At 40.1% G+C, this 26283-nt stretch overlaps 1 protein-coding gene across 1 annotated transcript in view; it reads right to left on the bottom strand.

The window, feature by feature from the left end:
* col27a1a (collagen, type XXVII, alpha 1a) overlaps positions 1 to 26283 on the bottom strand; it is a 101466-nt gene that overhangs the window by 50372 nt on the left and 24811 nt on the right. Inside the window, exons 5-10 of the mRNA XM_074690602.1 lie at positions 20118 to 20171; positions 17713 to 17766; positions 17546 to 17599; positions 6559 to 6603; positions 2683 to 2736; positions 923 to 967 (exon numbers count right to left, since the gene is read on the bottom strand). Coding sequence (XP_074546703.1) covers positions 923 to 967; positions 2683 to 2736; positions 6559 to 6603; positions 17546 to 17599; positions 17713 to 17766; positions 20118 to 20171 — 306 coding nt within the window. The remainder of the gene's footprint in view (positions 1 to 922; positions 968 to 2682; positions 2737 to 6558; positions 6604 to 17545; positions 17600 to 17712; positions 17767 to 20117; positions 20172 to 26283) is intronic.

Here is a 26283-nt window from a genome sequence, read left to right as displayed (position 1 = left end):
TTTGTGGACGCTTGAAGTGAAAGCAGAAGGCAGACCATCAACTCCCGTCTGCTCTACGTCTGGGTGGTGGACAGGGTGAGCTTTCACGAAGAACCAAGCCATGAGGCAAGTGTATATGCCCATGGACTGCATGGTGCTGGCTTCCACGATGTAGTCCAAGGGCACATACCCTCACGCCAGGGATCTCTGCAGATAGCCGGGGCATCGCAGTGGGCTGTGCAGGGTGAGACACACAGAGGAGAAAGCACAGGAACAAACACACAACAGTTCAGGCCATAAGATGCTCGGGGTGTGGCGTGCACATGTGGAGCCGCTTCACTCGCTCACAATATGGAAGTGCGGGGTATTTGGAGCGGTGGCTCAGAAAGTGAGAGGCAGAGGGGACGTGAACGCCTCCTTAAGACAGCAGGGCCTCATACGCAGCTTAAACAGGAAATTCCAGCCGGTGGGGGCAGGGGAGGCTTCGGAGCAGGCGAGAGGAGCTGATAAAGGTCCTTTATTGGGACGCTACATAAAAAAATCACTGTTTGTGTCGGCGAGCGTGTGTTGCTTTGTTTGTGTACCCAGGGAGTGTGTGTTTGTGTGTGGAGGCTTATCAACAGTGGGTCTTTCAGTGAGTGTCTGTGGGCAGTGTTTACATTACGAGTCAAGGCGCCTAAGTTTAGCAGACTATTAATAGAGGCACACACAGGTTGAGTCAGGGTGTGTGAGTGTTGATGCAAACATGATTACAACACACAATAACATCAGTCTGTAACCTTTACCATCAGATTTTTCTTCCTTTTTCACCCTTAATATTTAAATATCACATAATAAAAAGTGTAAAAAAGCCGCAAGCCTGTCAAATCAAAAAGGTTAACAAGTCAGATTGATCAATCAATGAAAAACAAATGTTTGGAAGTGAGAGGTTGAGTCTGCTTACCCGAACGCCTTTAGGCCCCACTGGCCCTATGGGCCCCGGTAAACCCTGGAAAACAAAGAAAGCTTTGTTATCCTCCAGGTTTAACAACTTCTGATCTAAGCTTTAAGTTCTGTTTCTCATAAAAACTCATAAAGATGTTTTTCTTTGTGCGATACAGCCGTATTAAAAAGTGGCGACTACAGAGTCTATCCAAATCAGGGCCGTTCCACTTCACCAGTTTTGATGATAATTGTCTTTTTAAAATACTATTTTGGCAGTTAGCTGTTCATAATATTGAGTAAAAATACTGTGAAATCATTGGTTCAAAGTAGGTTATCGTGTTTCTCCACATTGGTTGCCCCTTGCCAGAAACTGGAGGGAAAACAAAGCAGCAGCACCAGAACATGACTCAGCAACAAGCTAGCTAGCTGGTTAGCTAGCCTTTACTGCAGTGTGAAGCTACTACAGCAGATTAAACCATCAGAGGAGTTAAGGCATAAAAGTGAGGAAATGTATTGATCCCAGAAAAGTTTCTCTGCCTGTTTTTGGAGTTTTAAGATTTTTGAAAAGAGACGGAGAGTCCATGAGAAACGAGTCGGTTAATGTGTAGGCTAACGTGTAGGCTAATACACACGCTGAAGAACTTTGACTTCATGTTTAATTGAATTTTCTGTTGGAAAATACAAAAAATACTCTATCCTTTTTGCCCTTTCCTTAATTTCATTAATCAAGAGGGTTTGTTTTTGTTTTTTTACACATTAGGATGATGTCACTACTTCTAGTAATATCAATACAAATAATACAAACAACTTTATTAAAATTAAGGTATAAGACCCAAAATGTAAAATCAAACAGCAGTAAAGCCCCAAAACACCAAGGGCTGGGTCAATGTGATTTTTTCTCTCAATTTTTATTTTTTTCTGTTTACTTTTTTATTCTTTATTTATTTATTGTATTTTATTTTTTTATTTTATTTTATTTTATTTTATTTTATTTTATTTATTTATTTATTTATTTATTTATTTATTTATTTATTTTTTACAATTTTTGAGATGCTAATATAATTTAAATTGTGATTTTTTTTTTTGATATTTCAGATTTTTGGTATTTTCAGTTTGCTTTTTTAACACCAGACCAGGTGAAAAAGTTGAATAATGATTATTTAAATTTGAAAAAAAAAAACATTAAAAATTAAAATACAACTTTTAACAAAAAAAAATAAAAAAAATTAAAAATCGTTTAACAAAAAAAATCTCCATACATTGATTTCTTTCTCCCACCCCTACTGAGACCACAAAGACAGAGGTAAGAGGAAGTAATTAAGATAAGGATTTGGAAACTATAAGGAAAATTTAAAAATAATAGTTATGATAACAAGAAGTTACAATTTATAATAATAAAAATATTAGGATGAATTTTAAAAAGTAATAAAGGACAAAAAAAGGATAGGATAACACTTTTTTTTAATTGTAAGGCCAAAATCTGATATTGTGACAGCCCTATTGCAAATAATTTTTAAAGACATTTAGATATGTTGAGTGACATAACAACCAGACCCTCCTTACTGTACAACACCTCAGTATTTAGAAGTTTTACAAGAAAGCCTGTGATTTTTTTTCTCATGGTCCATTTTTTCCCAAACATTCCTGATCCCCTCTGCAGTGTTTACCCAAATATTTCCCTCAGTCAGCTGTTCAACATAACCCCACTCCACTTGGCCCTCTGCCCTTACTATGGCCTGGACTACAACTGTACCAGTCACAGCAGAGGATTTACTGCACCTGCCTGCCAGGATAACCTTTGGCACCTGGGCTTCCGACTGGACCCTGCTCTCCCTGCAGGGGAGAAAGAGAGGAGGGGGAGAAAAAGGGGGAGGGGGGAGCAGGAGAGGAGGAGAGATGAGGAGGGTGATCAGGATTACAGTAAGGTGAACACACAGGGCTGCCATTCTGCGCTGGGGTGGACGCTTAAGCTGCTGCACAGCTCGGTGTGTAAACAGTTCAGAGGAATGGAGTTTGCTTAAGCCCAGCGTTGGGCTCGTATAACGTGGAAATAAAATTTCTATTTCAGAGACAACATCACCACAATGTCATCTTCTTGTTTTCCAATTTAAGATCAAAATGTGTGAAACACTTGTTGAAATAATTCTTGCTGTTATTAAAAGAAACAAAAACACCATGAATCCAAGTGTGCTTGTGTGACAGGCTGTAAACCCAGAGGAAACACTGCTAACCTTAAGTTTACATCGTAAAGCTAGCCAAACACGCTATATGTACATGAATCATGAGGGATGACCTGGATTTCTGCAGAAACTGGTCTTAAAATGTGTTGGGAGCTTCATCTAAGGCCCAACAACAGACAAACACAGCCTGCTTTTCAACGGTATTAGTTGAAGCAGACTGTCTTTGTCTATTGCTAGGACTTAGATGAGGATCAAACCACATTTTATGACCAGTTTATGCAAAAATATTGCAAAAAATTGAAATCTTATCAAGTGTTTTTGTCTTATTTGCGGTAGGAAGTGTCTTTTTAGACTTAATATGAGCCACATTCACCTGACCAGTCCAGAAAAATGTCTCATTTCTAGTTATTTAAAGTCAAAAATGAGGTCTGAGTTGCTATAACAAGTAAGAAATCTGCCAATGGAAAAAGAGAAAAGTTACCTGTATTGAGACATTATCGTAGTTTCAAGCAAATTTTTCTTTTTTTTTCACTAAAAATAAAACAAAAACACTTGATAAGATTTCATTTGGAGTGTAATGCCAAAGGGATACCTACTTTTTCTTATAACTTCTTCTTTTCCTGATGTATAGGTAAACAAATGCCATGTCTAATGTTTACACTTAGCATCTTGGCTGGCACAGTTTGGTTAGCCAAGTAGAGGTGTCCCGGTCCGATATTGATATCAGATATCGGTCCGATATCAGCGAAAAAACAAGTATCGGTATCGTATCGGAATGCATCTAAAATCTCCGATATAAGCAGTTTCTGTTACCCATTGGTTAATAATTAATGGGTCAGTTTTCCCTCATACCTACTGTTGCTGATTACTGTTCTTTCTTTGAATAATATCACTTAATCAAGCCTTTTCTAACATGACAGACATATGACAAAATAAGTAATAAAAGTATGTATGTTTATTGCTGATATCGTATCGGATTAATATTGGTATCGGCCAATACTCAATGCTGCATTATCGGTATCGTATCGGAAGTGAAAATGTAATATCAGGACATCCCTATAGCCAAGATGCCAACCAATATTAACCAGTTCGCTTGCCAACAAACGGTTGGCTTAAAGCAGAGAAAGGGTCAAATACCGTATCAAATATTTGAGCAGACAAGCTTATTCTGCAAATGTTGGACAACACTCACAAACACATTATTGTGAATCAGCGCATAAATGAGAAGGGTTTGGGAAAAATTGGAGCTTCCCCGGACAAAGATCTTATTAACTTGTTTTGAAAAGTGGGATGAAAACCTCCAAATGAAACCAGTCATTGAATTTGTAGATACTATCAAGCCCGCACCAATTCTTCTCCTGATACTAAATCGTAAAGAATGAGCGTAATGTTAGCTTGTAGCTATGTTTATGCTAGCTACCTCACCTCTGCCTGTAGTTTGTCCCAGTTTTGGGAAACAAACTGTTCCAGGGTTCGACTGGAAGTGAGCACAGACTACGTCTTCCAGATGATTTTCGTTTGTTTGTTTGTTTTGCTTCAGAATGCGATGGCTGTTAACGAACGTCGAAACCATAGACGGTATAATAAATGGACGTGGTCTTGCCGACGTCATTGTCTGTTTCTGTAACAGGTTTGAAGTTTGAAGTAAATCATCTGTTGCGGCCAGACTAGAAGTGACGTATTCTTGCTTGGCTTGAAGTGGGATTGCCACAAAAACTGCTCCCCCTGGTGGCTGGCTGCAGTACAGGTCAGGGAATCGATCTCCCCAGTCATTCCAGATGGGCTGTGGTCAAACTTTAAAAAATTAATACACCTGGTAGAAATGTTTCTCACGTCTGATTGTTGTGGTGATTTGAAGATATTATTTGGCTGCCTTGTTTTCAAGTTCTCTTTCTTTCTGAAATGTTTAATTTCATTCGTTATTAGAGATTAAAAATGAGGTTTTACGTCACGTTGTGTATTTTTTTCCGGGGTGGTAAAATATGTGGGAGGGAGAGCCAAGAAATAACTTTGAAAAGGAAAAAGTAACTGACTTCTTTCAGTTATCTCAGAGCCTCTACTGCACAGGTTGTAAAAAGGTCAGTTTTGGTATTAAATAAAAAAGTTGTGTACATGTTATATAAATAGGAAGTTTAGGCTGATTAATGTAGGTTTTTAGCCTCTTCCACGCTCCTTACACACACTTGTTAGCAGTTTTGTTTATGTGTGTGTGTGTGTGGGAGCTAACACAGACGCAGGTTGTGTCCAGCATTCACAGAGCGCGAGTGTTCATGTATAACCGTCTTTGACCCACTCCTGACGTCCACCCAGCGCACCCTTCCTTCGCCTGGATAAATATAGAGCACAATGCAGCCAGGGAAAAGCAGACGAGGATCTGGACCAGTCAGGTTTGGACTTTTTAGCTTGTTCGCTACAGGGGCTCTGAGTCATCATCACACCAGCAGCCGGACGGCGTCCGCGCTGCCAAACAGTTGTGCTTAATGCTCTGTTTCTGGTGCTATGGTGATTCTGACTCAGGGCATCATCAGCGGCGCTCTGTGGGAACGATGGGGGCGTTTGAGGATGGACGGAGTGGGAGGATGCGTCGGTGGGAAAAATCACTGGGATTAGCGGCGAGGGAACTCCCTGCGCTGGTGACGTCACCGGGAGGACGGGGACAAGGAGCTTGTTCCACTCTGCTTTCCATGACTAAGGCCTGTCCTCAACACAAACAGTAGTATAACCCAGCCTGACTGAAAATAGCTCTGGACAGGACGCTGGATGCTCCTACTTAAAATAGTCGAGCCCCCGCCTTCTTGAAGCAGCGAATAAAAGAGCTCATTGAGCTGATATCCTCCGTTTGAGGGGGAACAGAGGAGGTGTAAAGAAAAAACAGATGATGGTAAAATGTTTAAGAGAGGCCTGATGTTGAGTGTCAATATCCTGGAAAAACAAGGGGAAGTTTTTCCAAAGGCAGCAGTTTCACCGTCGTGAGTGTGTCACTGTTGACCTACTTGGCTGCATCGTGCTCCTCTCTCTGTCTATTTTTTTTCTTTTTGGCATCGCGTCCTGACATCCTGGAGAGCATCGCTGCAGCACGGCATTTCAGCCAGATGTCTGTCCTCACCACTGCTTCATAACAAGCTAATCTAATCTGGCGACCCTGCGGGCATGCTCAGTGCATCCACACACACACTAACACACATTTACACACACACACGGACAGGCTGGGAGGAAGATGACCGAGTTTATCAAGAATGAGGTGAGAACATGAGGTGTTAGTCACCGATGAAGGCGCTAAAACAATACTGAGACATACAGGTGACTTTAACTCCAGGTTGATATAGAAGAATAACATCACATCAACTTGGCAGGAGGTGAAAATGTTGATTTTTTTTCAAACAGAGGTGTAGAGAAGAGCAATAACACAGGAAATGATGAGCAACATGTGTGTCGCAGCAGTGAAAAGAGGGTTTATTAAGTGAGAGATACTTACAGGCTCTCCAGGGAGTCCAGGTGGACCAGGGTAACCTTTCTGCCCCTGAAGAGAGACACATGAGGAATTGAGAGTGAGTCAAAGTGTAATTATGTTGAGAAAACAGACGAAAACTGTTCACTCTTTCCTTTACAAGCAAAGTTTTGTGCAAATTCAACGAAAGAAACCAACTCTGAAGGGATCACTCTGCATTTTTGTTGAGAAATAAGACTTCTTCCTGGCAGAGGAGCAGGATAATGCCATGTTGAAGGATATAAATGCCTTCCTGTTTGAGTCAGATAGCACGGCCCTCCCTCCTGCCCGCAAAGCAGACTACAACGCCGAAGACAGCCTGACATATAGCGCCTGTCTGCAGTTCTGCTGACTCCTGCAGCACGGACCCCCAACAAGGAGCGGAGGGGATCTAAATCAAAGGTGGGAAGACGTGCCTGTCCAGACCGCAGCGTGATAGAGCAGGGAGAGGAAAGGAAAGAGGAGGAAGAAACAAAATAAAAACAGAAGGGCAAAGAAAGGAAAGAGTCCTGATGGCCCGTTTTCCTAAACCACAGCTCCTGAACACGGAGCCAAGACTCCCTGAGTTCCTGTAAACTCTCCTCCAGCCCTGCAGGGGAAACGGAGACAGCATCCTTCTTTCTTCTCATTATGTTACGTGATCACTCCCACTGGCTGAAACCTTCATACCAGCGCTCGAAACTGCTATTGTCAGCAGTGTACTCCATGTTCTGTCTCCTTTAATAGGTACAACAACTGTGTCAACAGTACGGTGGCTTTTTCATTACGAGACCACTAGGAGGAGCCTCTCTGAGCTGTGAGTGCGTAATTGGATTAAAACAAACATGTGTCACCAGGTGCTGACAGACCATAGGCGTAAATCAACAGCACAAGCAGAGAAGTGTGAGCGTTTTCCATATTTCAGTGTTTAAAGAGATGGACGCTCATGGAGACACACGGCGCCTGGGTTCGACCTTTTGAAAAATTTCCTCTGCTTCTCGGACGGTTCTTTAAAGTGATGATTAATTTGTGTTTTCCAGCTCCGCCTCAATGCATCCTAACAGGAACGTCCATATGTGGCCGTGAGAAGCTGTGAGCTGCTTTCTGTTTTCCATTTACTGCTCTTTACTTCTAGTTTTGGGTCCCATCATTGACAGGAGCCGAACTGGAAATGTTTCCTTGACGTAGCTTCTGTCCGGGTAGTGTGAGGTAAAGACTACTTTCCTACATATTTGTATATTTTGTACTTTTTGTTTTAACACTTTAAAAAGAGTAACTGTCACTAAAACCCTTCAGGGATCAATAAAGTAGTTCCGATTCTGATTCTGAACTTTTTTTTTTTTTAACGTAAAAAACAGCTTTGAATTGGCGTTGGCATAATTTCAGGTTCTTTTGGACCCAGCCCCAAGTGGACAATCGTTAAACTGCAGCTTTCAGCACTTCCACATTGGCTTTATTTCTTACAAGTGGAGTTTGCCGCTTGCTTCTAACAAAAAAAATTAAAGCTTTTGAGATAAAAAAAAAAACATTAAAAAAAAAAAATGCAGTTCCTTGTGTAGCCACTAGAGGCTGGCGTCGAAAACCAAGACATCCTCAGTAGACTCCATTTTTATTGTTGCCTAATTTACAGCAAAAAATAGATGTTAACACCTGGTATGCAAAATGTTTCAGTCTGCTTAGCCTGATAATATATATATATATATATATATATATATATATATATATATATATATATATATATATATATATATATTTTTATATATATATATATATATATATCTTATATGGTTCTTTGGGACCCAGCCTCAAGTGGACAATCGTTGAACTGCAGCTTTCAGCACTTACACGTTGGCTTTATTTCTCACAAGTGGAGTTTGCCGCTTGCTTGCAACAAAAAAAGTTAAAGCTTTTGAGATTTAAAAAAAAAACATAAAAAAAAAACAAATGCAGTTCCTTCTGTAGCCACTAGAGGCTGGCGTCGAAAACCAAGACATCCTCAGTAGACTCCATTTTTATTGTTGCCTAATTTACAGCAAAAAATACATGTTAACACTTGGTATGCAAAATGTTTCAGTCTGCTTAGCCTGATTATATATATATATATTATATGTATGTTTCTTTTGGACCCAGCCTCAAGTGGACAATCACTGAACTGCAGCTTTCAGCACTTTCGCATCATATTTATTTCTCACGAGTGGAGTTTGCCGCTTTCTGCTTGCTTGCAACAAACAAGCAGAACCCCTTGGTATACAAAAACAACAAAAAAAAGAAGTGCAGTTCCTTGTGTGTCCACCAGAGGCATTTTATTTGAGGCCAAATTTGCATACATGTTACACCTAGCATGCGAAACGTTTTAGTCTTCTTAGTTTTTATCTTTTTTTTTTTTTTCTTTTATCCAGGCTGTAAATATCTTTTATTTTGCTGAAAAAAATCTCCAAAAGTTTCTGGATTAGAGTGTTCGTGGTTTCTGGTGTGTTGGCAGTCAGCCTTGTGGACTTTTGAAGAACTGCAGTTTTCAACACGTCTGCATAGAAGAAGAAGAAGGTTGCCTCTTGTGTTTTATACGGTCTATCCTGACAAAACAAACATTTTCTGAGCAGTGTTAAATAAATTAAGCCATAGAAGTGCATAAAATTGCAGTTCCTTTAAAGTCCACCAGAGGCTGTGCCCAAAAGCTTAGGGAACTCCATTGGGTCCCATGTAAAAACACTCAGATTTAATGAGTGATTTAACAGCCTGTTTACAGTATAGTACAGTATCATGTTTAACATATGGCAGGTTATCGTACACATATGTAGCAGTTTACGTTCCCAAGCTGCTGTGAGGTCCACAGTCTACACACACACACACACACAAACACACACATGCACACACATGCACACACACACATACTATGATTTCTGTGCATAAACCATAGCCTCCTAACCTCTGTTGTACCATCTCTGATCCTTATCTCACTCGTTATAAACTCACTAATGAGATTTGCCATGTGCACTGTGCTGCCTGTGTTTACAGTGCCACTTGCTTAACGAGCATGTGCGTTCAATCAGATAAACCCGGCAGAGCGCTTTCATTTACAACAGCTCCCCAGTAGCACGCTGGAAGTTTTCTTGCTCCTCATGCTCACGAAGCTAAGACATACCCTGGGAAGATTTAAACCCAGCCATCCTGGCTGAAACGAAATAAAAGACACATTGTGTTTGCCAGTGACATGTCGCTTTGTGCACACTTGACTTTGTGGGCGTCCAAATGAGCACCCGCCTCATGTCTGTTAACAACCGTACACCACAAGTGATGGATATGCGGTTCTCCAAAGTCTGCCTCCACTGGTAGCTGAAAAATCCCAGTCACCTCATTAATCTCTGCTTTCATCTTTCCACCTCTCACACTCCAAATTTCCTCTACAGAATGGATCCAGATGATGGCTCAGAGCGATCGTCTGGCTCCATGCATGCGCTGCATGTACAGCGCGACATAAAGCATTCACTCAGGAGTCTGGCAGGGACGCACGAAGCAAACAACCCAGCCGGACAATTTGGTCGTAATCTGCCTTTCAGGAAAACGTCCCTCGATTCATCCCTGGTGAGGAGGTTTGTTCAAAAAAACAACACAGGAAGGAGAAATGATTTAGTGCTTAGTTTGTAGAAAATGCAACATTGGACATATGGATTTGTTTGTATGAACAGCTGCTCTAATGGATCTTCAGACTCTTACATAAACAAAGGAAACAAGAAACTGTCCTGCTGGGAAAACTGTGTCTGCATTAAACATACATTTAGCAACAGCATTGTCCACTTCAGGTTATAGGATACATGTGCAAGATAACACCAAAAACTACCTGCCCAGAGAGTCATGCTTTCTTAGAATTAGCTTTAATTTGTCTCTCTAAATGATCTATCAGGCTACATTATTAGCCCTATCTCATTAATAAACCGTATTTTAGTCTTCAAAGATCACAGAAACTTTGGCCTGGTTGCATTTTCTAGCTTATCATGTTTCTCCAGTCTAAAAAAACACATCTTCAATTCACTTAAGTATCAAAAATGACAACGCTACTGAAATCAAACTATTTAAACCTCTAGTGCTAATGTTAAGCTAACTGCTCTGCACAAGTTGCTTCTTCACAACTAGATTTTCACCTATGGACAGATACACATATGGGGTCCTCACCTTGTGTTATATGAGAAGAAAATACCATTATAAGGTCTTTATAGTGTTACTTAAGGTAGAAGGCTATTAGCTTACCTAAACAAAGACTAGCAGCAGAGAATGCAGCTAGCCTTGGTATCGCAAAAGCTCAACCTATGTCAGTATACATGACTATCAGCTAACCTAGGTGTCACCATGTGTATTAGCTAATCTAGGTATTATGTCTATCAGCTAACCTAGGTCTATTAGCTAACCAGCTAACCTAGGTGTCATCATGTGTATTAGCAAACCTAGATCTATTTGTTAACCAGCTAACTACCATTTTGTTATGTTTATTAGCTAACCTAGGTGTATTAGCTAACCAGCTTACCTGGATGTTACTATGTGTTTAAGCTAACCTAGGTCAATTTGCTAACCAGCTAACCAAGGTATAATTATTTGTATTAGCTAACCTAGGTCTAATGGCTAACCAGCTAACTTAGGTATTGTTATGTTTATAAGATAACCTGTATCTATTGGCTAGCCAGCTAACCTAGATATTATTATGTGTATTATCTTACCAAGGTATTGTCATGTCTATCAGCTAACCTAGGTCTATCGGCTAGCCAGTTTTCCTCGGTCATGTGCATTAGCTCTTTGTCTCTCCGACCTAGTTACATTTTCCAGATTATTTAAATGAACGGTTTATCAGCACCTCTATCTGCTCTGGATCTAAAGAGAAACTGGTCTAGTAGAAAAATGCTAGTCTGTGCTTTATTTTTAAAGATAAAACACAGACTGATGTGAAAATGAAAACAAAATTGCAAACTAAACACATGAAAACATAATGCAGGAGGCTATTAGCCTAAAAAGGCTAGAGGAAAGCAGCTAGCCATGCTAGCTCCAGAGCTAAACCTAGCAGCATCACTAATGTCAGCTGGCCAACATTTAGTACCATGTTCATTATGTGTTTGCAATTTGTGGTTGTATAAGTCAGTTACCAACAGATTCTTGGCAGAAACAGTTAGATGCAGTGAAGTGTTTAGCTAAGATATGCTAACTAAATTTTACTAGATAGAAAAAAAAAACATTTACCCCACCTACTTATTAAAAAATACAACCCAAAAATTCCCAAACAGGACAAATCCATGTATTACCTTGACTTTGGTTTTGAAGGAAAAAACCAGACACCATGAAAGACAGATGTGCTAACTCCTCAAAGAGAAATGGTCGTATCAGGTAGCAGTGGGAATTAAGAATAAAGAAGGGGAGAAGCAGTAAGGTGAGACGTGTGGCTCGTTGGTGTTACGTGGCCTTGTAGTTGAGGTTTGGCCCAGTGTGAGTCCCCTCTCCCTGACCTTGCCTACCATACTGAAAAGCCATTCAGACTCTGCTTGGTAGAACAAATGTTGTGCAGAGCGGAACATGCTTGGCTTGTCTGAGGGTGTAAAATCACAATCTTCCATTGCACGTTCAAAGCCTCACTGCTTTCCCCATTAAAGTTTTCCATGGAAAACCAGCAGCCAAATTCCAGAATTCCCTGGCTGTAGTGTCAAGCAAAGGCTGATAAAGAGTCAGTGTGTACAAGCGTGTGTGTTTGAGAGGCAGAAAAGGTGGAAGGGAAGAAAGAAAACAGAGGAAAAGCTGCTGTTGTCCTGTTTTCCTAAGCCACAGAGTAAGATGCCAAACAAGCAAGTTTGAGGAGGAAGAAACAGCACATGGGAGTTTCAGGGTGGCCTGGGATGTAATTGAAAGAAAACCTCCATTGATTTTTAATATTGTACTGGCCGTACAGTAGGCGCCTGTAAGGAGACAAGCAGTAGGACGGCACACGCCTAAAACTTTCCACCTGAGCCACACAAAGAGGAACAGAACCAACAAACCCTGTTTCTCGACAGTCTGTGCTAACTCAGTACAGTTTGGACACTGACTAACACCTCTGTTATTGAAGCTACGATGTGTTGACATGTCGGATCAACAGAGTAAGGCCCAGCTGGGACTCAGAGACTTTACTGTGCATTGTAAATGCATGAGTTAACAAGTGTCTTTATGTTTGTGTACGGAAAGAAAGCTGACTCTTTGTGGCTAACTTCACAAGTTTCCTCTACAGTCATCGTGCCTGTGGTTCATTGAGTAAAACAAGAGGCATGCTGGGATGATGACAGAGTGTGTGTTGATGAGTTTGCCATGGTAACAGTTTCCCAGAAATAGGGATATGATGTCACTAACCGTTTTCCCACGGCAGCCATTTTTTCTGAGGTAACCCTTAACAAAACGTCCACTCTGCACAAAAGTTACTTCTTTTGGACTAAATGGCAATTCAATGTCAACAAAAATCTGGTGGGAAATTGTGCAGTAACTTTAGGAAACAAACCCTTTAGCCTTAGGCTATATAACAGCTAGCTTTAGCGTTCAAACATTTAGCTAACATCAGTATTGAATGGTGTTACAGTGGATTAACATTCTTAGCTAGTAAGCAAATAGAGATAATAATGCCTAGCTAAGCTAATACACAAGATTATGCCCTTGAAAGCTAATAGATATAACAACACCAAGGTTGCTAACAGATATGATGACACCTAGGTTAGCAAACAGACATTATGACGCCTAGGTTAGCTAATACACATGATTATGTTGTGGTAAGCTAATAGATATAACAACACCTAGGTTGCTAACAGATATGATGATGCTAAGGTTAGCTAATAGACATTTTGAAACATAGGTAAGCTAATACACATGATGAAACCTAGGTTAGCTAATAGACATGATAACACTGAGGTAAGCAAATGGATATAATAATACCTTGGTTGCTAACAGATATGATGATGCTTACGTTAGCTAAAAGATATCATGATGCATAGGTAAGCTAAAACACATGTTTATACCTAAGTTAGCTCATGGACATGTTAAAACTTAGGTTAGCTAATAGATATAATGGCACTTAGGTTAGCTAATACACATGGTAATTCAGAGGTAAGCTAATAGATATAATAATACCTAGGTTGCTAACAGTTATGGTGACGCAAGGGTTAGCTCATACACATGAAAATGCTGAGGTAAGCTAATACACAAGTTGGAACATTGGTTAGCGAATAGACATGATGAAACCTAGGATAGCTCATACACATGATAATGCAGAGATAAGCTAATAGATATAATAATACTTAGGTTGCTAAAAGATATGACGACGCCAAGGTTAGCTAATAGGCATTATGATGCATAGGCAAGCTAATACACATGTTAAATCCTAGATTAGCTTATAGACATGACAACGCCTAGGTTAGCTAATAGACATGATGGCGCCTACGTTAGCTTATACACATGATGATACTGACGAAAGCTAATAGATATAATAACACTTACATTGCTAACAGATATGATGTTGCTTAGGTTAGCTTATAGACATGCTCATACACATGATTAGACCTAGATTAGCAAAAAGACATGATGCTGCCTAGGTTAGCCAAAAAACATGTTGATGCCTAGCTTAGCTAAGACACATTGTAATGCAGAGGTAAGCTAATACCACAGTTGCTTACAGATATGATAATGCCATGTTAAATAACATGATTTAACTTAGGTTAGCTAACAGACATGATAAGACCTAGGTGAGCTAACATATATTGAAATGCCTTGATAAGCTAATAGATATCATGGTACCTAGATTAGCTAACATATGATAATGCATAAATGAGCAATGGCATCACACTGAACAAAACAATAGACTTAAAGCCTTAACTAAGGATGATGCTAGCAAGCTAATAGGTGTGATAGCTTGCTTACATTAGCTAAAGTAGCTTAGGTATTGTCAGTTATCAGGTGTATTAGGATCTTCCACCATGAAATCTGGAAAAAAAAGAAATGGCTGAAAATCTTTAAGCGTTTTAAGTCCTCACTCAGAGTAAAATATAAGCAAAATGGCTGCCCCCCTGTATAAATATCATTCTGGCTGTTTGCATGTAGTAATAATTTACCCCAAGGCTCAATGAATGAAGTGTAGGTCTGTTCCTGCCAGGTGAGCTTACCTTTCTGCTTAAAAAAATAAAAACCTTGTGGCTAACCTCAGAGTCGTATAAGCTCTCATTCTTGGACTTGTATTCTTTCACCTGCAGTTTTGATTTGCATGTCACGGTGTAGCGTTCTGATAGGCTGTCAAATCACTGCCAAGACTCATTAAGCCAGAAAGAAGCCTGTGAATGTTTTCCACCACCTTTACATTTTCCACTCTGAACATGTGTGAAAGAGAGAGACAAAGACATACAAATGGACACAGAGACATACACAGAGGAAGGCAGACTCCTAACAAAAGCCATATGTTGAGCTCGAGGCAGTCGTCCAGCTACAGTCTGTTACAGACTGCTGAGGCTCATGGGAAGTCAGTGAATACATACAGAGGCACTTTGCACCTCTGCTTGAGTGCGTCGTCTACCTGCTGTATTCAATCGCTCAATTACTTCTCATACTTAGCTTGAAATGCTAGTGCATTTTAGTCTGTTACATAATATGAATAAAAGATGTTTTTGAGATGTTTGCTGCCAGAAAATTTGCGGGAAGAGGTGAAGTGGATGATTCTAGTTCATGCATATGACTCACTGAGTGGGTTGCATAAGTAATGCTCTGTGTTAGAGTTGTTTTAAACCACTTTTTCCTTTACTCAGCCTTGTAAGACCCAGAAGCAAAACTGACGGCTATATTCCAAATGTGTTTCTTCCAAGGAAAGAGCATCAAGTCCACCAAATGATTGTCTTTTATGGTTGTAGCCTGCTGTTTAAATACTACAAAGCTAGCGCTAGATCTGCTAATGGTAGCTGCTGTTGGCAAACCAATTGTTTTGGACAGACGCTGTAATTTTATCTTCAAGTATGTTAAATGGATGTTTAAGAGGACCATTGGTCACATCATAAACAAAAACTATATTTGTAACTGTAACTTTAAGTAGCTTCAAAATTCATAATTTATCTCAAAAGGCTTGCTAATGCTAGCTTTCTCTACTCTGGGCAAAATTAACCCTTTTAGCTAACTATGTGAACTGTTTATCCATCACTCTGAGGTTAGCTAACTACTTTGACAGCTACATTACTCTAAGCTAACCATTTTAATTTTTATCCATTACCTTTAGCTAACACTTGATTTACTTCATTATTTAATATATATAATTCTAGCTTTCCCTTTATGGTTAGCTCATTATTTCAGCAGCTATGTGACTTTAAGCTAGCGGTTTCAATGGTAATCCTTTAAATTAAGCTAGCTGCTTCTCTGTTAGCTTTAACTTCAACAGTTTATCATTAACTCCAAATAAATTGCTTCAACTTTTATTCATTACTTTCAGATGACTGCCGTAATAATAATCACTGCTTAGCTAGCTGTTTAGCTGTATCCTAGAATTTGTTAACTTTGTCAAACTAACTCCAGCAATTACTAATATCTTTTTCATTTTTTAGTCTACAGTTTTCAACTTTACGGTTTTAAAAATACAAAATAAAATCAACTGCTTTTGACAAAGTTTTTAACTCATTTACTTTTTTGTTTTTCTGGCCAATACATGCTTTAGGCTAGCATTCAGCCAATAACGTAACATATTATATAAATGTTTGTCCACTGTCTATCACAAGGCTCTGGGGCCTCACATGGCTAGCTCCTTGTAGCTTTAGAAATATATTATTGAAATAAATAATTTTTAATTTTTAATTTTTTAAAACATATTTGAATTCCATGTTAATGGATTTCATTTAACTGCCGAAGTGTCAGCTTGATATACATGCTTTATATGTGGCAAAAAATCAGCAAAAAAAACCCCAAAATGATGAGTTAACTTACTCATTGAAGTTATTTTTCAAAAAAAATTAATAATAACAATTATTTAATTATTTTTTTTTTGCATATCAAATTCCTCATTTTAAAAAAAAAAGGCAATTTTTTAATAAAAAAAAATAAAAATGCAATTTTTTTAAAAAAATGCATTTTTTTTTTACAATCTTGCTATTTAAAAAAAAAACTCTAAAATAATTTAAAGTTTTGCAAAGTTTTGAAATTTAAATTTATTTTGGAATTTTTTTCAAATCTATTAAATGTTTAAAAAAACAAAGACACTACATGTACAATGTTATAAACTGAAAAAAGTATTGTTTACTAGATTTTAAGGCTCCAGAACGACCTTAATCCAGGCGAGCCGAGACAAAATTCAGACCTGTGGTCTATCACCAGACTTACAGAGTAAATATTTCGTGAAACTTAAAAATTTGAATATCTTTAAAAAATTTTCAGATGAGCTGTGGTGTAGTAATATCATCAAGTAAACACCGAGCAACTACAAACATCCCACAGTTAAACTTCTTATTGGACTCCTGACCCACGCTTTCTTCCTCATCCTCATGAATCAATCACTTCAGTAACATCTGACACTCTAATTCCTTTTGACAGAGCATGATCCCCATCCTTGTTTCCTGATGACAAAAACTTCCCTCTCCATCGCTCATGACATCCTTCCTGCCAACGTTAAGACCCCTCTGAGCTGGATCCAGCAAACAGATGGAAAAAACGGTGACGACAGCACGAACGGAGACGGAGTGATGGAGAGATTTAGGGAGAAAGAGACAAGGGTCTTTACGGAGATCAGCGGGTTTGTGCACAAACACACACACACACACACAGATGCAGGCATTGTAACAGACATACTGTAAAACAAGGATTAGGAAATGGTGACGGTGACTCATGCAAACTGTCTTTTCTGGGTTTTCCCAAACTTTTCGATGGCCTCACGCTCAGTCACAACATTGATCGGTCACTGCTGGCCTGCATTAAGGAACTCTGCACTTTAATAGGACAGAGTTTGGGTGAAAGTTATTGAAAAGATTTGGAGGAGACTTACCGTCCTCCCTTCTTGTCCATTCAGTCCAACCGGGCCGATAATCCCTGAGTCTCCCTACGACACAAAGCAAGAACAAAACTCAAAATGCAGCATGATTGCAATTTCTTTTGGCACATTTTTTTTTTTTACGAATTAATGTGGCGTGTCAAAAATTAAAGAAGCATTACCTTCTCTCCTTTAGGTGCTGGCCCAGGTGAGATGCCAGGGTCTCCTTTTCTCCCCTTACACAAAACAGAAACACACAAAGGGAGACTGTGTATGAGTGAAAAGTGCAATAACGTGGAAATTTAACAGCCAACACCTTTCATACGGATTAAGGAAAGGTCAGATAAAATAGCCTCATTCTGGATAAAAGGAAGGTGAAATAAATGAATAAGATTGAGTTACTGTGAACTGATAAAATCAAAGGCCAGATGGTTTCTAAGCTGCGTTTTTTAGGCTGAGTTTCTCTCCAGTAACACACACACCAAGCCTCATTGTCAGCAGGTAACAATAACGAGGTTTCAGGACATCAAAGCTATGAATCGGAAATTACACAGAGTGCTGACTCAGCCTCTCTCCAAGCACCCCTGCTATTTACAACTTGGTTTCATTTATTAATGATGAAAGAGGAAATGGTGCAGTGCCCCTGAGACATCAAACACTTTGGGATCATTCTCCCAAGAAACACCTGACAGGTAGAAAAGGCCGGCTCCAGAGTGCTCATTACCTGAGGCGGGGTTTCAAACCTCTGTAAGTTTTATAAAGCCATCAGGACATTTATAACGATAGATATACGTTTCTTTTATTTGTTTAATCTGAAGAAAAAGAGTCAGAATTGAAGCAGACTTTTAAACAGAAACATGATATTTGCTTTAAACTCCAGTTCCCCTTCAGGACATACTTTCAAAATCTAGTATAATTTTTATTTACTACTCATAAAAACCCGCAAATTCAACTGTTGGCAGAAAGACTCCAGGAAGTCTAAAGAAACAGTCCAACACTTAACCCACATAAAAATATGAACTGTCATTTTTACAGTTCAGATGTTTTACAGATTAAAGAAACACAGAATAACATCCACTCAAAAGTGCTGCTGCAGTTTTGTTACCACAGGTTTTTTTTTAAAGATGCTATGAGGAGGATCTGTTTGAATGTGACTGCAGCGCCACCTTCTGGCTTGGAGTCTCACACACACAGTCGTAAAGATGTGACTTTTAACCAGCCGTGTGTTTTTATTAGAACAAATTTTATTTGTTCAAGTCAACTTTTTACCAGATACAACGCCACGAGGTAAGACATCAACAAGCTAACATTATAATAGCCGGCTATATGTAGTGCTATCGGTCGCCCGATGCTGTAAAACGTGTCTGTAATGTGTAACGTTAGCATAACTTCATTATATTGATAGACTCTCAAGTTTGAACAGACCACTGCAGAATAACTGCTGACTGTGGGTTGGAGTCAACATTAGCACAAACAGTTTAGCCCTTTTAGCCTTTAGCTCGTGCTCTATCTCGCTCCTGTTTCTCTTTCTTCTGCTCTTCTGTCCTTTTTCTGTCTGACAGTTAGGCTCCAGTGTCCACCATCACTACAAAATTAATCACAGAAATCGAGGCATGCCAGACCCACATAAGGCAGTGGTGTCTTGACGTAAAACTGGTGCCAGCCAATCAGAATTAACCCCCGTCATTCAACTGTGACGTCTGAGAACACCACATCCTACTACCAGAGAGAATGAAGCTTTTAACAAAAATGGATGTGAGTTTGTAACTTTATGACTGGGGGAAGAGTTGGAGTTAGTTGACTCGGCGAGGTCAAGGATCAGCGTGCAAAGTTGTCGTTTGTTGAAGGAATTTTCAGAATGCACCTTTAATACATGTAGTTGTCTTCACTTTGTGCTGTGAGCAAACACAGGCAGAGGTTAAGGGCGCTTGCTAAGGCACAAATCAGTCCCAACAATCAGAAGTGGGACGTGGAGAATTTGTCCTGAGCAGGGTCACCTCCTGTTCACACGTTAAAATTAGACAGATTTATTAGAAGTTCACACTTTACGACTTGTAACGTCTTTTCCTGGAGCCGTAATAAATCACTTTGACTCTGTCCAATCATCCTTTACCCCCCACTTAAGGTTTTCACTCAGACACATTCGCCGTCACGTTTTCACATCGCAGCGGTTTGGAGCTTAAATCGAGCAGATCTCCAGGAATCTGAAAACCATTGTGAAATTTGAGCCTAACGGGAAAACTGACATCCATCTTTGTAGCACACATGTTAAAAAGATACAGTGATACATCTCTTAAGTATTAAACTGAGAGGTGTCCGAGTGTCTTAAACTGCCAGGTGTGGCTGCTGTGAACTCAAACGGCCCCGAGTTTTCTGCCATAAAGCTCTATTACCCTTGATGCTCTTTATGGATTCCAGCTGATTCAAGAAAAACTCAACGTGTAACACATCCTTAAAGGATTCTTGGTCACGAATGAGGCAAGACAAGGTCCTAAAGGTGTTGTTAAACCAGGAGGAGAGGCAGGTGGACAGTGAGCTAAAGGGGAAAAATCTTCAAAACCTAAATTGTGATGAGTGTGAATGATACCTTCAGCCCGGGTGGACCGGGTCGGCCAGGGTTTCCGTGAGGACCTGGGGCACCCTGTGGGAAAGCAAGAGAAAGAGGAAAACATAATCAAAAGGTGAGCGTGATCCCAATCAATCTTCATATTGGGATGGGGGGTGAGGCGGAGTGCGGCTCTGCTACCGTGAATGAGACCACAGAGAGGTGATGGGGGTGCAGGCCTGTCTGGAGAAGCTCAGCCTTCATGCTTCTTTAACCTATTTTCCTACACATCAGCTGTGTGTGTGTGTGTGTGTGTGTGTGTGTATGTGGTGAGGTATTTGGGGTTGGTGTTGGGGGAAGAAGCTTATGGAAAAAAAGGGGGCTCTGGGGGCGGCTTCACCATATGGAGGTGGTTTTCCTGCCCCCACACTCAACAAGTCTCTCCACACAAACACACATTAGCCAAGCATCTTAATGAGCTATGCAGATCGTGTTGTTGTTGGTACATTTTGAATCTTTTCTCCATGGCTGTGCATGAAAGCAAACAGACAGATCTACAGTAGCGGCGTATTGGTAACACGAGCGGTTTCCAGCAGCAGCCCCCATGGGATGGTTTTGAGAAACCTTCAGAAAACAGAGAATTATTTTACGCCAATTTCTCCTAAGTTGAACCAGCCGCCAGCAGGCAGGAGCACAAAGGTTGTTGCTGTCTGTCCGTCTGCCTCCTCTTCCTCTGAGTGGCTTTTTCCTTTGGATCGCTGACCCCGCTCCTGCCCTCCACGTGGTGCGGCACTCCCGGGCCCCTAACCTACCCCTGTAGTGGGTCAAGGGTCGAGCGAGTCAGATAGGGTGGAAAAACTACTTTATGAGTCGGGTCAGCAGGTTTGACTGAGGTGAGTCAAAACAAATCAGGGAGACGTTTCTGTTACTGATCTGTTGGACTGCAGCGTAAAGCAGCATCCAGACAGGCAGCGCTCTGTATAATCCCACAGGGAAGAAAAAGCAATCTGGGGGTTTGGGCTGGGTTATACAGCGTAACAAAAAGCCCTTTGAGAAAAGGAGAAAAACAGACACGCTGGTCGGATGCAGACGTGACAACATAATGCCTTTTGCTGTAAGTGCTTTTCCTGTCAGAGGGCGCTTTGTTGACAGTCATGTCTGACTCACTTTAGACAGAGATTCTCCAGGATGAACAGGACATTACTAAGCATTGATAGGTGCTGTCATCACAAACATGACACAGGAGGAGACAAGGCTACGCAAACTGGCACAACACACCACAGATGGTGCGTTTCGATGTAATATTACTCATCATATGATACTACTGTGATTGAAAACTGTATGATGTGACAGTATGTGACAGACAGACAGATAATGAAAAAGCTGACAAAAAATCAAATGTATCAAAAGATAAAATGTAATCAGACTTTGCCACACTTCTTTCACTACACAATAGACACAATACATGATGCTTTAATGTGATGGGGAAATACAAAACTATGCCAGACTGTATGACACAATGCTAAAAGAGAACATACCAACAACCATACGGTACAATATGATGTGCTATGATGTGATATGATATGATGCAGTACGGTACAGTACATAAGGATACAATGGGATACAATACAATAAGATATGGTGAGACATGATACAATATGATAATCCCACAGGGAAGAAAAAGCAATCTGGGGGTTTGGGCTGGGTTATACAGCGTAACAAAAAGCCCTTTGAGAAAAGGTGTGGGTGGAACGGTACATTATGGAATGGTACGTTACAATACAATACGGAACGATACAGTAAGATACGATACAGTACGATACCATACAATGTGATACAATATGATTAGATATGATCAGGTTTGGTATGGTACAGTATGGTACGGTACAATACAATACGATACAATACCATATAATAAGTTACGATACAGTTCAGTACGGAACGATCGATATGATATGATACAATACAATAAGGTATGAAGACATGATACAATATAATACGATACGGTACGGTACGGTATGGTATGGTAATTTACGGTAAGGTACGGTAAGGTACGGTACGATGTGGAACGGTACGGTACGATACAATATGATTAGATATGATACGGTGCGATACAATAGAGTACGATATCAGATGGTACAATACGATATGATAAGATACGATACAATTCCATACTATATGATACAACGTGATGAGATATGATACGGTACGACGCAATATGATACGATATGATCAGATACGGTATGGTATGGTACGGTTTGGTACAATACGTTACGATACAATACAATATGATTAGATACGATACGGTTCAGTACGGTAAGATGCGATATGATTCGGTACAATATGACTAGATGCGATATGATACAATACAGCACGGTACCGTATCCTACAGTACAATATGATATAATACCCATTCTACATAAGACAAGCCCCCTAATATCTATTTTTAAACACGTCTGCTCCTGTTTTAGTGTTTTATGGTTTGTTTTTAGGTTTTGGTAACTGTTTTTTTGTGCTTATTATTTTTTCTTTTTATGAAACTTTTATGAAACCTGCACCTTTGTTTTATTGATTAGTTTGTTTTATTTGTTTACTTGCAGATGCCTGCACAATCTTTTGTGTGTACAGTACTTTTTTCGGTTGTGGTCGTTTTGTAACGTTTTTAAGTTAGTTACAATTTTTTTACGATTTGATATCTTATGACATGTGATACGATGATACGATTTACTACATAACATTAAACATAATCCTTTACGATATGATCCGCTATGATTTGATACGACACATTGCCTTACGACATGATACATTACTGTATGACACATCATGATACGTTATAATTTATGATATGATGTTACATTACGATGTGATAGAACAGGGCTCAATAAGACCATACCGTACAATACAATATGATAAGACACAAAACAAAAATATTTAAAAGCAATATTTTACTATTTATTACAGTATAGTACGGTACATTAAGACACCATAGAAATAAATGATATGCTACCAGATATCATATCATATCATATCATATTGTACATACTGTATCACAATGAACTTTTGTTTTATTTTGTGTCGTTTCACTCGTCAAATGTATGCTAACATATCCTTAGGTAACACATTGGGTCATATCATAATGTGTCTTATCCCATTGTTTGATTCGGTTTCATGCCAAGATTATATAATATGATACGATACAATAAGAAATGATACAGTATTATTCTTTAATTGCAATTCAGGTTTCGGGATTCAGTATGGTAAACCTTTCAAATAAGAATATATATATATATATATATATATATATATATATATATATATATATATATATATATATATATCCAACCTATCCCTCATTTAAGGGAGTCTCTTCTGGCTCCATTAAACGTGATGTTGATGGTGAAAACACTAAAGGCTTTGAAAGGAGTGTTCACAAACCAATGGGAGACGTCACCTTAACCAAGTCTGCTATTTTGATCCATTTTACGTGGACGGCACAGAAACATAAAGAACTCCTCTCAGGACTTAAACATGTCCATGTGTTTCACTGTTGTTATGTTTTACACACGGATATTTTCATTCCAAGGATTCTCAGATTTTGAAGACACAGCATCTTGGTCCCTCTTTTTTATGTTTTGGTTTCTTCTGGTGTCCTCCAGAGACGTACAGTGCCCAGACAGCGCTGTAGTGCCCTGAATAACCTCGAACAATCCAGACATGTTTGAATTACATGCTTCAAAATTAACTCTGCGGTTCGCCACAGCTTGGGCAGTTCTCTGGTAGGCACTGGCTGGCACCCACTTCTGCTGCTGCGCTCTCGCTCGCATGTCGTGTCCCCTTCTCGCGCAACAGGTGTCTAATTAGAGAAGAGCAGGGTGGGGCGCCCACAAGCTGAGCTATCAAATGGAAAACCACCGACCTCTGAACGGCGACGCAGGGCGGGACTGTGGTTCCTGTGGGAATAATCCTGCTCGCCGCTACAGATGCTAACTTCAGACAAGATGGTTGAAATCCATCAAATGATAGCTCCTAATGTTTCACGTCCTGGAAACATGCGAGCTGCCCACTCTGCGGCGTATAAATATCTGTCCTTGAATCTATAAATTTTATATCATCACCACATGTGCAGCTTAAAGCGAGGTTTAATGCATATGCTCTGGGCGTGACGTCACTCTCAAGGTTACATTCCCACACTAAATATCCTAGCAGGCTTTTTTTTTTTTTAACGGCTTTTCCTGTAAACATAGTCTGACTTTCAGCACCAGCTTGTAAAAGGCAATTTTAACGTATACACAGGCAGCAAATTAAAGATAAAAGAGATGCTGTATGATGCTGTGCCAAATAAGAGCAGTCTGATAAACTAACATTAGATCAAGAGCATGTGAAACCGCTGGATGTCTTCATGATTAAAGATCACAGTCTGCACACACACGCATGCATGCATACAGGATAGAAACTCTGCCTGTAGGAGTTAAGAAGTGTATTTCCTCGTTTAGCTGAGTGGATCGTGCAGAATTAGCTCCTGCGCTGCATAAATTGCAGTCATAACAAAAGCAGAAAAGGCGAATGAATTAAGCCTCGCTGGGGAAAACGCCAGTAACTTTATTGGCTTCACAAGCCGACGTTTTGAGAGCTTAGCACCTCATTCAGCGACCAGATTATTAAAAAAAAGGAAATCATAACTAATCCAAAGTATTACAACAATAACTGTATTAGCTTGTAATTGTTATGACAAGTTTGAAAATAATGATGGAAACCTGGCGCAACTTTTATGCTTAACATCTAAAGCTTGGTAGTAAAAATGGCACAAAGTAGCCAAGAGGGGATTGTTAAAGTAATGAATTGAGGCACGGTATGTGAGTTTTATCGCCCCCGAGGCTGTTACAGTGAAGTTTCAGAGGTCTTAATGCAGTTTTCTCCAGGGATTACACACACACCCTTAAAGCTGGTGTAACAAACACCTTTCCTCATTCGAAGCTTTCCAAATGCTCATCTGGAATCTGAGTTAGCGTTACGTCCAGGTGAAGCAAAGTACAGAAAAAAAACAGAAGGGAAGCTTGAGGAAAGATGGGCGATGCAGGTTTTCTTCCCTCAAACAAAGACCCTTTTGACCCAGCAGGCTCCAGACGGATCCACGCAGCCAGTCTCAGGATAGATAAAGGCCTGTGTGCCCTCGATGCATCCACCGCACATTTCCTCTCACACCACCCTACCAGTGTCGTCTTTAAGAAAAAAGAAAAAAACCAGCAGCTCACCGGGGCTATTCACGGACACCGAGCAAAGGCTTCTGTGCTGTGCGTTGCCGTAGAGACGGCGTCTCGCACTCACATGTGTGGGATCAGAGGTCAAGGTTCATGGGTGGTGCTCGTGGGGGCTCAATGGTGCTCTGTGTGTCATCACGCAGACTTCCAGTAATCTAGTGCTACAGAAGGTCAGGCAAAATGCAAACATCTCCTCCTCCCTGTGATGGGAACTCAGGTCTGCACATGAAAAGATGTGAAAAGATGACGCAAACGCTTCAGTGTGAATCAGATGAGTTAATTTTTTAAGTGATTTTCTTTTCCCAAATCGAAACCACATTCTTATCTGGCTGCGAGGCAAGGATTTGGACAACATATGTCTGAGAGTGTTAAGTGTGTGTACATGGCGCTGAGTGTTTGCGCACACATGGCAGCGAGCAATTAAACTTGATAAATGCTTTTGTTTACAGGAAAGCACCATAATCTGTCTCACTCTTTATATAGGCAGGTCATAAACACAACCACATATGTCTGAGCCGCTCGGCGTGGGATTAGCGCCATGGCGAGTGTGTGCGTCGATGTGTGTGTGTGTGTGTGTGTGTGTTTCACAGAAACGACTGCGAGGTCAGTGTCAGACACTGGCAGCATGTTTGCAAGTGACCCTTGTTAAAGTGGCATCAAAACCCAAGACCTTTACAAGTGCTTTTTTATTGAAGCGGCTTGTTTTCATTGTTTGCGCTCTGCAAACCGACCACTTCCAGGGACAATGCCACAGGCTGTTCAACAGCTGGTTTGTGCGGTTGAAAAGAGACACATCTAAACCACCAGGATGTAAATCAGTCAGAGAGAAGTTCGAGTACAATCGTGCCAACACTCTGACCTAGCATTAGGATTTATACTGCTGCAAAAATGTGTTAATCCAGAAAACTGTTAATCCTCCATTGATAACCATAGGCTGTTGAGTAGGCTTG

This window comes from Halichoeres trimaculatus, unplaced genomic scaffold, assembly GCF_033239565.1.
Source record: "Halichoeres trimaculatus isolate MK-OKI-2021-1 unplaced genomic scaffold, fHalTri1.1 fHalTri1_scaffold_16, whole genome shotgun sequence".
NCBI classification, from domain to species: domain Eukaryota; kingdom Metazoa; phylum Chordata; class Actinopteri; order Labriformes; family Labridae; genus Halichoeres; species Halichoeres trimaculatus.
The sequence above is the reverse complement of the archived record's forward strand: the minus strand, read 5'-3'. Positions and strand labels throughout refer to the sequence as shown.